This window comes from Triturus cristatus, chromosome 8 (assembly GCF_964204655.1).
Source record: "Triturus cristatus chromosome 8, aTriCri1.1, whole genome shotgun sequence".
Classification (NCBI taxonomy): Eukaryota; Metazoa; Chordata; class Amphibia; order Caudata; family Salamandridae; genus Triturus; species Triturus cristatus.
The window spans coordinates 997,527,095-997,539,262 of NC_140591.1; the positions used below are offsets into that span (position 1 = coordinate 997,527,095).

The following is a 12,168-nucleotide window of genomic DNA, read 5'->3' on the forward strand; positions in this document are numbered from 1 at the left end:
AGTTCCTTTGGCTTAAGGTCAGTAGTTATTCATCTCTCCAAGAATAGATCTGCTATTGGGCCCTGCTCACATTTAGGGAATCTGATTAAACGCAGATTGTTGAACCTTGAGCGCCCTTAGCATCTTCCAGATGCTCTTCCATGAACGTCACAAAACGTTTTAGCCCCTCCTCCGTTTCCTGGAACTCGTCAACCTGCTGCCGCAGCGTGGTGACCTCTCCCTCATTAACCGTGACCCTGTCCGCCACTTTGTGTAAGTCCAGGCGAAGATGATTGATGTTTATAGCCAAAGAGTCCATCTTGGACTTATTCTCCACCCTTAAGTCTCGAATGGCGCATGGATATCAGAAGTTTTTATGCACTGGGATCTGAACTTCAAGATCTGCCTGGGCTCCTGGATCTCCCACCTGGGGTCCTGGGACAGTATATTGCACTATTTTATCGGCCTGACCACCCTTCAAGTTTTTCTATTGTGTGCCCAGATCAGGCTGGCATCTCCACCAGCGGGCAACAAAGCTCCCCCCTGGCACTCCTGTTGTGGGCATCCTGTTTCCCCCAAGTAAATCTTCCGCGGCACAGCGATTAGGATCACCACTTCAGTGGCCCCAGCCTGGCACCAGCCCTCCAGAACCAGAGCGGAGCAGCAGAGGGCCAAACACCAGGTAAACAGACAGTCCACCAGGGCCCACCGGGGCCAGTTCCAAGATCAGGGACACATCAATTTGTCCCCCTCAGGGGCCCGCCAAGACAGATCAACACCTGCTCATTCCCTTGCAGCTGACAGCTATCGCCCAGACGCTGATCCAGGGGTCAGAGGTGGCATGCTAGGGATCCCCAGACGCTGAAACCTGGTCACTGTCCAAAAGTGCCAAAGCTCACCGTCGCCCCCTCTAGTCTTAGCTCATAGGACCCACACACACTGCTTTGTCAGGCCAGAGGAGCTTTTTTCACCTGGGGCCTCCGATAGTATAGAAGGAGGGCGCCGACAATACAGCCTCAGTTGAGCTCTGAGCCCGGGACCCCATGCCTCAGCTGCAGTTTAGTGCCAATACGTTCAGCTGCTGGGCACCGCTATTGGATCCGAGGGGCAGAGGAGGTGTGCGCGGTGCACCCTTACCCAGGACACCGGGTCGCATTCCAGCAGCGCTGCTGCTCACTTCCATCCCGTTCTTGACTTCAGTTGCAGGGCTTACACAAGTGTCAGGTCGGGTGATTCCTCTCCCATCAGGATCCTTTGGGAGGGGGAAGGGGAGTACCCTCAGTTCAGTCCCCAACGGGGCCCGAGCCTCATGCCTCACCTGCACGGCGGCACCCACAGGATTCAACTGCCGGCAGCCACCATGTTACCGAGGTCTCCGCTGCCCGATCCGTACTCCGTCACCTCCAGGGAACAGCACCTCCAGGCAGTATATTCCAACACCGGAGGCCGCTACAGCCCTCTTGGCGTCCCTCTGCAGCAGCACAAGAATGGGACCGAGAATAGAGGTCTGACCTCCGCCATCCGGATCTCACAGCTCAGGCCACCCAGTGCTCAGGGCTCTGCAGGCCTCAAACCGACACTCAGGTGATGGGGGGCCCTGTTGACGCTTTCAGCAGGCCGTCAGGGGACCAAACTGATCCCCTATGTTTACGATACCCTGCACAGCCCAATTTGGGGTCCCCTAGGCTGGCTTAGCACAGGAAGTAGCACGATTTTATTCCCCTTGGTGGAAGCCGTCCAAGGGTGTGTCTAGGCAGCCATGTTGCTTATATGCTCAATCACTTGCAAGACAATTTGTTAACTTACAGGAGGCTTAGAGCCCACCCATTGCTCACCATTAGTTGGCTTCATCGTCACTTTAATTTCCTTGCTTCCCTTTGGTCAGCCCATGCCGGTTTCACTTTCTCCCTGTGTGTTAGTCGCTCCTCTAGGGCATGGCTAAAGTACTTATCCTTGCTCAGTGCCCTTCCACTGCTTGCGCTTTCGGAGCCTCTGTTTACTTGTAGTCGCAGCATTCCATAAGAGTGCATGTGTTTTGCATACTATTTCCCACCACCTATCGCGATCCACGTTGTTACTTGCCCACTCCCGCATTGTTGCTTGCACCTGTCCCCTCCCATGTTGATGCTTCCCTCATCATTATTGCTTGCTCCATCTCTTCTGTCCCCCTTCCATGTTGTTGCTTGTTTGCTCTTCCTGTGTTGTTGCCTTCATAGTCTTACCTGCCTCCCTCTTGCTTTCTTGCTTGTCCTGTCCCTATCACCCCTCCCACATAGTTGCTTGCTCTGCCATTGTTGCTTGCTCTGTACCTCCCACCCTCCTCCCACGTTGCTGCTTGCTCCTTCCCCTTGCACCCTCCCACATTGGTGCTTGTACCATTCCCCTTCTTCATGTCGTTGTTGCTCGCCGTGTTTCTGCTTGCTGTGTTCCTCCTACCACCTTCCTACTGTGTTGCTTGGCCAGTCCCTCCTGTCCCATCCTTTGTTATTTCTTGCCCTATTCCTCCCGAACCCTCCCACGTTGCTGGTTGCCCCATCCCTGGTGCTGGTGTGTGTTTGCATGCGCCATCTCTGCAGCCCGTCCCATGTTCCTTACCCTACCTGCCACCTCCTTTGTTGTAGCTTTTTCCATGATTTTTACTTGCTCCCTCATTGTTGCTTGCCACTTCTACCTTCGTTGTTGCTTGCCACGTGCCCCTCCCGTCCTCCCCCCCCCCCCACTCCAAAAAAGCAATATGATGCATCAAGCGCTGGCCACTTCATAGCGCTTTTTTTCTCCTCTTACTCTCAGCCATCCTGCACAGGAGTTGCGCTGCTGCACAACATGACTAAAAGACCTTGATAAAGCCAATAGCTCTTGTGTCCATGAGACATGTTGGCTTTGCCAGTGCTTGTTACATTGTATCGTGGAATTGATTTTCAGTAGGTGGGAATTCAATATATGAAGACCGATTAATTAAATACAGAAGTATTTTCTATTAGACCAATGTACATGTATTTCCGCTGAAAACTTTTAAGGGTTAGGATGGGAAAGAGTGAAAATGAATCGCCAAGTATAGTCATTTTATTCGATTAGTGGCATTTAGGAAGATTTAAGTCAGCCTAAATGGCTGCGCATAGGTATATAATACCCAGCCAGAATTGCTGTACGTTACCAGGATGCCCATGTTACCCCATCGCCATTTTATTCCGTGAGCCCGTTCTTGAATTGTCTCCAAAACCAACATAAATGTACCAAATGTGCCTTCCTTTACTGGCCTCTGATCTTCTCGGCAGCGCTGCTGTGATTTTATCCTCCTCTGAAATTGCAATTTTCCCCAATCACAAAATCGCAAACAGGTGTTGTTGATACACAGATCACTGGTTGATTTCACTTGTGTTGACAAACCTGCCATGCTGCAATGAGTCCTTCATCAGTGTTGATGCTGAACGTCCTCGCCTACAACTCATCGTTCTTTTTGCAATCTCTTTGCAGGCCAGACTACAGCGTGGACATTTATTCCTAAAGCAGGGGAAACTAGACGAAGCTGAAGAGGACTTCAAGAAAGTGGTAAGTGAAGAGGACACTGTACAATACATAAAAAAAACCTTCTAGAATTTGTAGGAGGAATGTTTTCAGGCATTGTTTTTGCATTTTTCTTTCTTAGGTTTGTATAACAGACTGGTGAATTGCCAATGCTGCTGTGATAACCAGAGTAACAAGCATTTACAATGCAATGGTCTTGGCATTGTTAAAGCTATTGGCATTGCTCATGACATTATTTTTGTTTTATGTTTTTGTTTTTAAAACATTTAAAGAAACTGCATTGTTATTTACAGTGTCAATAGCTTAATCACTCTCAAATGCGAGAGCTATTGCATTTGCACCCACACACACAGCCACACACCCAAAGCCACCCACACACAGAGCCACCCACACAGAGCCACTCACATAGAGCAACCCACACACAAATAGAGCCACCCATAGAGCCACCTACACACACACACAGTTACCCACACAGACAGACCCACCACGCATAGAGCCACCTATAAAAAAAGCCACCCACACACACAGAGCCACACACACAGAGCCACCCACACACACACAGACCCTCCCCCACACACACAGAGCCACACACACACAGAGCCACCCCCACACACACACAGAGCCACCCCCACACACACACAGAGCCACACACACAGAGCCACACACACAGAGCCACACAGTAACCTCAAAATTTGACACATATTTACTTTTTGCTGGATCAACTGACAAACCCCTCAACAGGCTCTATCAAGATTAAGAGAAACCTTCCCCCATCAAGAAGGAGCCCAGGGAACTCTGTTTGAGTCTCGGTAATGACACTGAACAGCGAGGCAGCACAATATTCGCACCAAAGCGTAGAGTCCAAAGAACTGGGAAACAGCCAGACATCCTACAAAAGAATGCATTAAACTTGTTATGTGTAATGTAGGAAAGGTATGTGACCTATCAACTAAGTGGATTAGCAAAAATGAGGGAAGAAAAAGAATTGGTGTCTAAAGTAGTTTAAGTTAATGGTGGCCCTCTTTGCTTTGGGCCGCGTGCCTATCAAACAGCAGATGGAATCCAGCAGTGACCAATATACGAATCTCGTTGCCATTCATCAAAATGACCAACAGCCCCACGTGATCGGCCTGCCCGACAGTAACCCACTTATAGCCGTGCGTGCGAGCAAAAAGAAGCCTAGTCAGTGAAGTCGCGTGGATCAAATTGATGCTTCCGGCAGAACCGCGCTGACTGGCTAATCCCTGCGAGCCTGCATAAGCTAGCCTCGCACGCGGCTGCATGATAATCACTTCCAGCGGGTCCCGCTGAGAGGGCATCACGGATCCATGCGAAGCGCGCTGTGGGGTGCGGCGTGATGCCAGCAGAGGCTGCGCAGCTCCGCACACACCGGCTATTATCACCCGTAACTCACAGTACCTGTAACGGGGAACACCGCATGGTGTCTCGTCCCAGCCTCTCTGCAGCTCCGTGATACATTAAAATTACTAAATGGCAACATGGGCGGCTGCAGCCCGTGTGTGTCTGGGACATTCACAGCTTCCTGTGAGATTCCGGGTGTGAAGGTGCGGTGTCACGCTTGGAACCCCGGAGGGCTACGGGAGGACTTCTCACCGGGCGGACGGCAGACAGGAAGTCACTGAAGACCGCACTGTTGGATTAGGTGTTGGGGGGGGGGGGGGGGGAGGGGAGGGGGCGGGAATCGGAGATTGGTACGCCATATGTGACCGAAACCATCATCTCTGCCCCCTGCAGCTCTCAAGACCTCCGCGTGGCAAGAGTCACCCGGGGCGTTTCTGCAGCACAGAGGCATATTAAGTAAAGCCAGTTGGTGAAATATTACAAAACATCCTTTTGACAAAGAAAAGGCAGAAACGAATAAAAACGGAAAGTTCGCTGGCGAAAGACTTTCTTTTGGATTCGAAAGATTTAAAAATGGAAGCGACAGACACACGTACCCGGACCACTAAAGCTCATAAGAAAGAAGGTGACGCCGGGTCTCTGTCGGGCCGTCTCACAGACCGGAGGCTTGGGCGAAGGGTGCACCTCACAGCATGCAAAGCAGGTGTGAATCCGACCTTCAGGCGAAAACATGTCGAAATATACGAGCCGTCTTTTTCCCTCAGCAGCCGAACACCGGAGCCGAGAACAGGGGGAGAGGACGAGCACACCACTGCCTTTCTCCGAGGTTAATGCCTCAGAGAAACGCAGCGTCGTTTTGGGATTCGGGGGCGTGTTTTTCTTTCTCAAACACGCCCAGAGAAAGAATCGAAAAAACACGCCCCCGAATCGCAAAAAGACGGGGCTTGTTTGGAGAGACAAGCCTCTTCTCCAATGGCTGACCAGCATTTAAGAGGCCAGCCAATGGAGAAGAGGAGAGAAGAGAGGCGGGTTCAAGCCCCTCTTCTCCAAGTCATTAAATCTCGCGAGCGAGACTGCGCAGGCGCACGCTTCGCTAGCCGAGACCTAAAAAGGCAGAGTCTTAACCTCTGCTTCAAGTCAGTGTTAGATAGGCACTAGTCACTAAGGAAGGATTTATAGGCATCTGTACAAGATCAGCCACTACAATTTGGTGCCTGTTTTAGCTGTTGGACTTGAGGAGGGCGAACGAAATTTGCGTGATTAGCTTTCGCGTAATTTAACAAAGAGCAAATCTGTCGTTCGGTGCTATTGTTGTAGCACAAAATGCGTCTTCATGTGCATTTGTTATGTGAGGACGCATTTCGCTGTAAAAATAGTGCAAAAAACAGCAAGCAACATATGCTGGCAGTAAAATTTTACCGCGAATGGCGCATAATTATACCGTAAGGCGTGATAGCATTACTTCTGGAATTTTGCATAACATGCATAACCACAACATTCCTGGAATACACCAGTGTAATATAAATTTCACCCAGGCTTAGTAGGAGTCTGAATCTACTGTAGATTACAGTGAATGTATGATACTTTGGCTGCCTCTTTGGTAAAATAATAATCTGTTACACTGCATCCGTAGCCAACTTCCAAGTAATGGTACAACATTTGCTGGACACTCAGAGATATGAGTAGACATGTGAAAAAGATTAAATATTGATTACGTAATTCTGCCCAGGACCTAACTATTATTAAAACGCGCATGATATCTAAGTAATGGGACAAATCAAATGCACAGGTAAGGATAATGAATCTGCATAATGGAGAGAAATGGTCATTTGTGACATTGTGCGGTCACTCTTGAAACAATGGTGGTGACCTTTGATGTAATGCTGACATTGGAATTATGTTGGCACTTGTGTTTTGGGAATTCTTGGCACAACTATACACAGCCCTAATCTTGTACTTGCACTGGTTACTATTTGTATTTCTAAGTTTTTATAACACTTCTGACAGTGGAAAGCGAACTGTGTGCATTCATTCAAGCATTAATCCATTCACTTACTCGTAAATTTATAAATACATCCATGTGCGTATTCAACCACTTGTTCATTAATTTATTCATGAATGCTCTGACTCATTCTTCAAACTGTCTGCTCATTATCACATTCTACCCCTCACCCATCCATGCACAAACTTGCCAATCCCTTTCACTATAAACTTGCTAGTCCTTGTAAGAGTGGCAAAAGTAGAGTCCGCACTCTGAGATACATTCAGGGCAATTTATTCCCAAAAATAGATGTGCAGTAAGGAGCGCAAGGGAAGAGATACTCCAATGATAAGAGCCAGCACTGATTGAACTAGCCAAATATTTCACCACTTAAACCTACACATTCCATTTCCCCACACGACAATGGAACACAGACATTCTTCATATATACATTCCACTGATTACACACCTCCCCTTCTCCCCACGTGATAAAAATACAAAAGAAACTCAGAGTGCAATGAGAAAGCACCAGAATACCAAAGTTTACTCCAAAATAAAATCTTGCAGTTTGTTAGGCAAATGTCTGCTATGTTTCACTTGGTCCAACAGCGATTCACCACCATCAGCTTCTAGAACACCGTCAACATTCCTCACCACCAACTTCTTGCACATCTGAGCCAGAATTCTTTGGTCCCTCAAAATGAGGAGGGATCAGACCAGGAACAGCATTTGCTTCAATGCGGTATGTAGGAAACATAGGGCTAAGCCACATTTGAAGTGGTTAGCTGGTTATGTAAATCAACCTCACCTTTGAAAACTGACACTCTAAGTTCCACACCTTCCTTTCTTCCTTCCACTCTTACAGAATTTCTAACATCCAGAGTAACACATACCGGATTAGACCATTGTGACAGGCTTTTTTCCAATTCAGCAGCATTTGACTCTAGCCAAGTCACCAATGTAAATAGTCATGTTGGTACTTTTCCACCTTTCTGTTTATTTAAACTGGCATCCTACTTTTATATGCATTTACTGGATCCAATCTCTCAGAAATTGACAGATGATTAAACTCCAACTCTGTTCTTCAGCCACCAAGGAACTAGCCAAGAACCTGACCTGTGCTATTTCAATCTCTCAAAAGGGAACCCCCCTGTGACCAACTGGGCAGAAGACTTGCCAGAAAGAAGGATAGCCTAGTTGGCCTACCTCGATGCGATTCAACTATTGAAGGCAAACTTAATTGAATCGTTGGCTACTCTGTTAAATCTTTCAACCTGTGCGTTGGTTTCAGGGTGGTACACCACGTTTTTCTTGTTCCTAACACCACACTTCACATGGTATGTCAGCATAACTTCATTAACAAAAGATTGACCATTGTCAGAGACGATCTATTCATATCCAGTTTTCACACAGACAAATCATATTCTAAGCAATGAAGTTATCAATTTACTTCTACTCTCTCCTCATGAAGGTAGTCTCTGACCTATTTAGCACTAAGGGTTCATCTAGAAGGTAATTTTTGATTCTAACCTTTTCCACTCCAGTGTACACTAGGGTGTGTAACCCGAGATTGGCTCTGTCTGGGAACAGTGCAGTGTACAAGTGATAGAAAAATGCAGTGTGCCAGGGACGGTCATAGAATGTTTCCATTTACTTAGTTGGCAATGAGCACCTGAGTGCCACAGGAACAATGACATGCACGAAAGAAGTTCTTTTTTATCCCAATGTGTATTTTGTCATTTCCTGACTATTGTACATATCTATTACTAATATTCTAATTCTGTATAACAAAACACTAAGTAAGTAAAAGTCCATGGCAAGCAGTTAAGAAGTATCATACCAATTACTGTTGTTTATGAAGACAGGAAAACTTAGAATGTTGACGCTTAGTTTGCAGATTTGTTCCACTCTTCTGGTATGTCAGAATAGGACCCTTCTCAAGATAGCTTGTTGTATTTGCGCCCCTAGCTAAAATGACATGAGCCACTACCGGCCTTTCCCTGTTCTCGCTCCATACCACTTCAGAAGGTCTCCGTGTCATTGCAGTAAAACTTAAAAAGTGCAAGAGATGTAAAAACTGGAAAATTTGAATCTTACCTTGCTCAACATTTGCCTTCTCACTTTAGGATTTGTTACCCAGTTTCCTTTCTTTTTTTTAAAACTCTTTTTATTATAAAAACTTCGACAACAAGGCATAGGTTCACAGAGAAACAACATAGGTAGTGGCATACACAAGGTGGCATCAGAACCCAATATACTTTTGTCGTTGGAGTCACGGGGAAGGGGAGATATCCGGATCACTCCCAGTTTCCTTTCTTGGCTCGGTTTCTGTAGTTTCGCCTAAAAAAAACGTTACTTCTGCAGGCTACATAATCTCAGGCAGTGAAGTCTATTATCTTGGATCCATCCTAAGGTGTCCAAGTCCCCAGCTTGGTATTTGATCATCGTATCTTCATTGAGCGCTTTACTGGAGTTAATCGCTCCTCCTTCATTTGGAGCCACACTCTTCATTTTATTCCATGTGTCTGGCTCACCTTGGCCCCTCAATGTGAGGTACGTGTCTTGCAGGTTTTTGTTTGTCGTTCTCACTTCCACTTCCCTGTTCTTCCTTCGGATGCAGGTCACGCCAACTATTTCCCTTCTCTTGAACATCAGCATGCTTCCAAGTGTGAAGTTGCAGCGTTTTGCTACCACACTAGTGGCTGCAAAATCCTTCATAAGTAAATATGACTTGACAATGCTATTTTCGGATAACGAAGAAAATCTTTTAAGCATTGGAATCCATTTTTTATTTTTAGTAATGATTTAAGCTTTGTCGGGATAGAGATAGGGATTGTATTAAGGTAAAAACTATTTTAAGGACATGCATCAGCTAAAGATTATGGCTAGGTTTGGGTCCGGGGTAGATTTTAGACTGCAGTTAGGATGGATTTTGAGGTTCGAGTTAGGGTTGTGGTTTGGGTTAAGGTGGGATTGGTTACGCGTTACATAGTAGCGAAATATAATGGTTAGGACTGTAGCTAGGATTTGGGTTAGGAATTAAGTTTAAAGCGCTGCTTAAGGTTTGATTTGTTTTAATAGTTTACTAACAGTGCACTGAGGGCGAGTGTTTTGGTCGGCGTAACAGCAAGAGTTGCTTTAGAGCTGTTTGGAAGGATAATCCTCATTCTGATACTGGTTTTAATAGATCCTTCACAATTGCAAGTGCAGTGTAAATTTCCATTTTCTAATTTTTACTTCCTCCTAAACCAGAATTTGCTATTCCATATTTTAGCACAAATCCGTGCTAGAAACGATAGGCTGGTGACTGACTGACAAGTCACCAATGAGATTGGGTGGTGTTTTTTGGAAATGATACTCTTCTGCCCAATGAAAATGGGTTAACTTATTAAAAGCTAACATGGACTCTGTAGTATTCTACTCATGTTCTTGTTATGCCTTTTACATCCCCTTCTCAGCCAGTGTGTTTGTGTGTGTGCTGCACGGAATGTTGGAGTGATGATGCGATTGGAATGTTGGGTGCTTGAGAGGTTGGAAGTGACACTTGAGAATGGGCTGGGCAGCATGCAGGCTGCTCCTGGTGGGACTGCTCTACAGAACCTAATCTGCTGTACTGGTTTTATCCTTCATGTAACTATCTTCAATAAATCAACTTAAACTACAACTTCCCTGCGTGGACCTCGTTACTACAGACTCCTTTCAACATCACCTCTGCCCGGGGCTCATTAAGTCTCAATCCATGCATTGTGCTAGTGACATTGAGTCCACGCTTCGTGAATTAACTATGACACCGCCATGGACTCTTAAAAGGATTTGGAAACCACTGTATGAGCTGTTAAGTCGAATAATAAAAATGAAGCCAAAAGAATTTGATTTGAGAACCCTGCTGATAAAATATCACAATCAGTTCACTGTGGCAATTTAAGAAAACCTGACTCCACAGGAATATTTATTGAAGCCTGTATCCTGGGAATTGAATGAGAAATGTGTAAGATTATATTTAAGCTTATTCGATGTCTGCGAGATTACTCAAAACTGGAAACACACCTGAGCCAGTAGGGCACACATCGCAAGTGGCCATTGGTGCAGTTTTTGTGTCTATCAAGTTTTTAATTGTGAAAGACAGAAACTTCTCAAGCCGTTATTTTATGAACTAGGCAGTCGCTGCTAACGGCTTGCCATATGTCATTGTTTACAAAGAATTGACTGTAGACTAGCGACAACGTGTGTTACATTTATGGACAAAGTAGTAGAGTTTATCCCCATATAACAAGGCAGCTTCTGGACATTTATGGTTCACTGGCAATGACGTCAGCTGTCTGCTACTATTGCCTTAATTCTTAAACGTTAATTGATAGTCTTTAATTGGAAAGAAGCATTAAATTGCCCTTTGAGGTTGTAGATGTATGGGTTCTGCTGTAGTTAGCACTCTGTAATGAGGCTTGCCCTTGAATAATTTTTGACCCGGAAGCATTGAATCAGTTTTGATCAAGGCATTACTGATTTATCGGGACTTAGGTTGATTTTTTTTTTACCAGCGTTCCTGGTTTTATGGACCATGAAGGCACTAGCACTTTGAATTGATTCTATTTTATGAGGTATTTTACTATTTGTATCCCAATTGTATAGAGTTTTATTGCTAATTTGGAATGGTTTTAATTAACTGACCAAATAAAAGATGTGTTTTTACCCGATGGAAACATGGTTGATGGCAGACTAGTTGTTGAAGCACGTCGCTGCAGGGGCAATACAGGCAACTCAAGCCAAGCACTGTAGGTATTACTTCCATGGGAGATCTCGGGAGATCGGTGTTGGGTCTTCTTGTTTGGTTTCCCTGTTGGTCATTTTGGATTTGGTCTTCAAAAGAGCCAGGGAATAGTAACACCAATTTGCATATTTGGCATTTTATTCTAAATCTATTTTTAAGATAGACACTAAAATGTAAGTATACAAATAGGCGATGTCTTCAAAAAACCGATGTTAAGCTCAATTTATCTGTATGTTGGTAATAATGATTGAAATGAAATGTGACTTTTAGCAGAGCGTTATGTTAATTCACAACCCGACTGTAAAAGGAAATACTTGGGTTAACATCAGATAACGGTTGGAAGTTTTTTAATGTGATATAGTTAAACATCTGGCACAGATTTGATATAGATAGGGCAGTTAATTATATGCTGTCCTGTAAGTATGTATTTATTGATAGCCGAGGTACCTTTTTTCTTGTAATGGTTATCTCACATGAATCCACCAGGTGTCACTAGATACTAACTAAGCAGCTATGCTGAAAATGAATGCAGTAGAATCTTAGGGCTTAATTT

At 45.3% G+C, this 12,168-nt stretch overlaps 1 protein-coding gene across 2 annotated transcripts in view; it reads left to right on the top strand.

Annotated features, from left to right (window-relative positions):
• DNAJC3 (DnaJ heat shock protein family (Hsp40) member C3) overlaps window positions 1-12,168 on the top strand; it is a 251,902-nt gene that overhangs the window by 103,760 nt on the left and 135,974 nt on the right. For both annotated transcript variants that reach the window (XM_085622545.1, XM_085622544.1), the window contains exon 4: window positions 3,454-3,528. In XM_085622545.1, coding sequence (XP_085478671.1) covers window positions 3,454-3,528 — 75 coding nt within the window. The remainder of the gene's footprint in view (window positions 1-3,453; window positions 3,529-12,168) is intronic.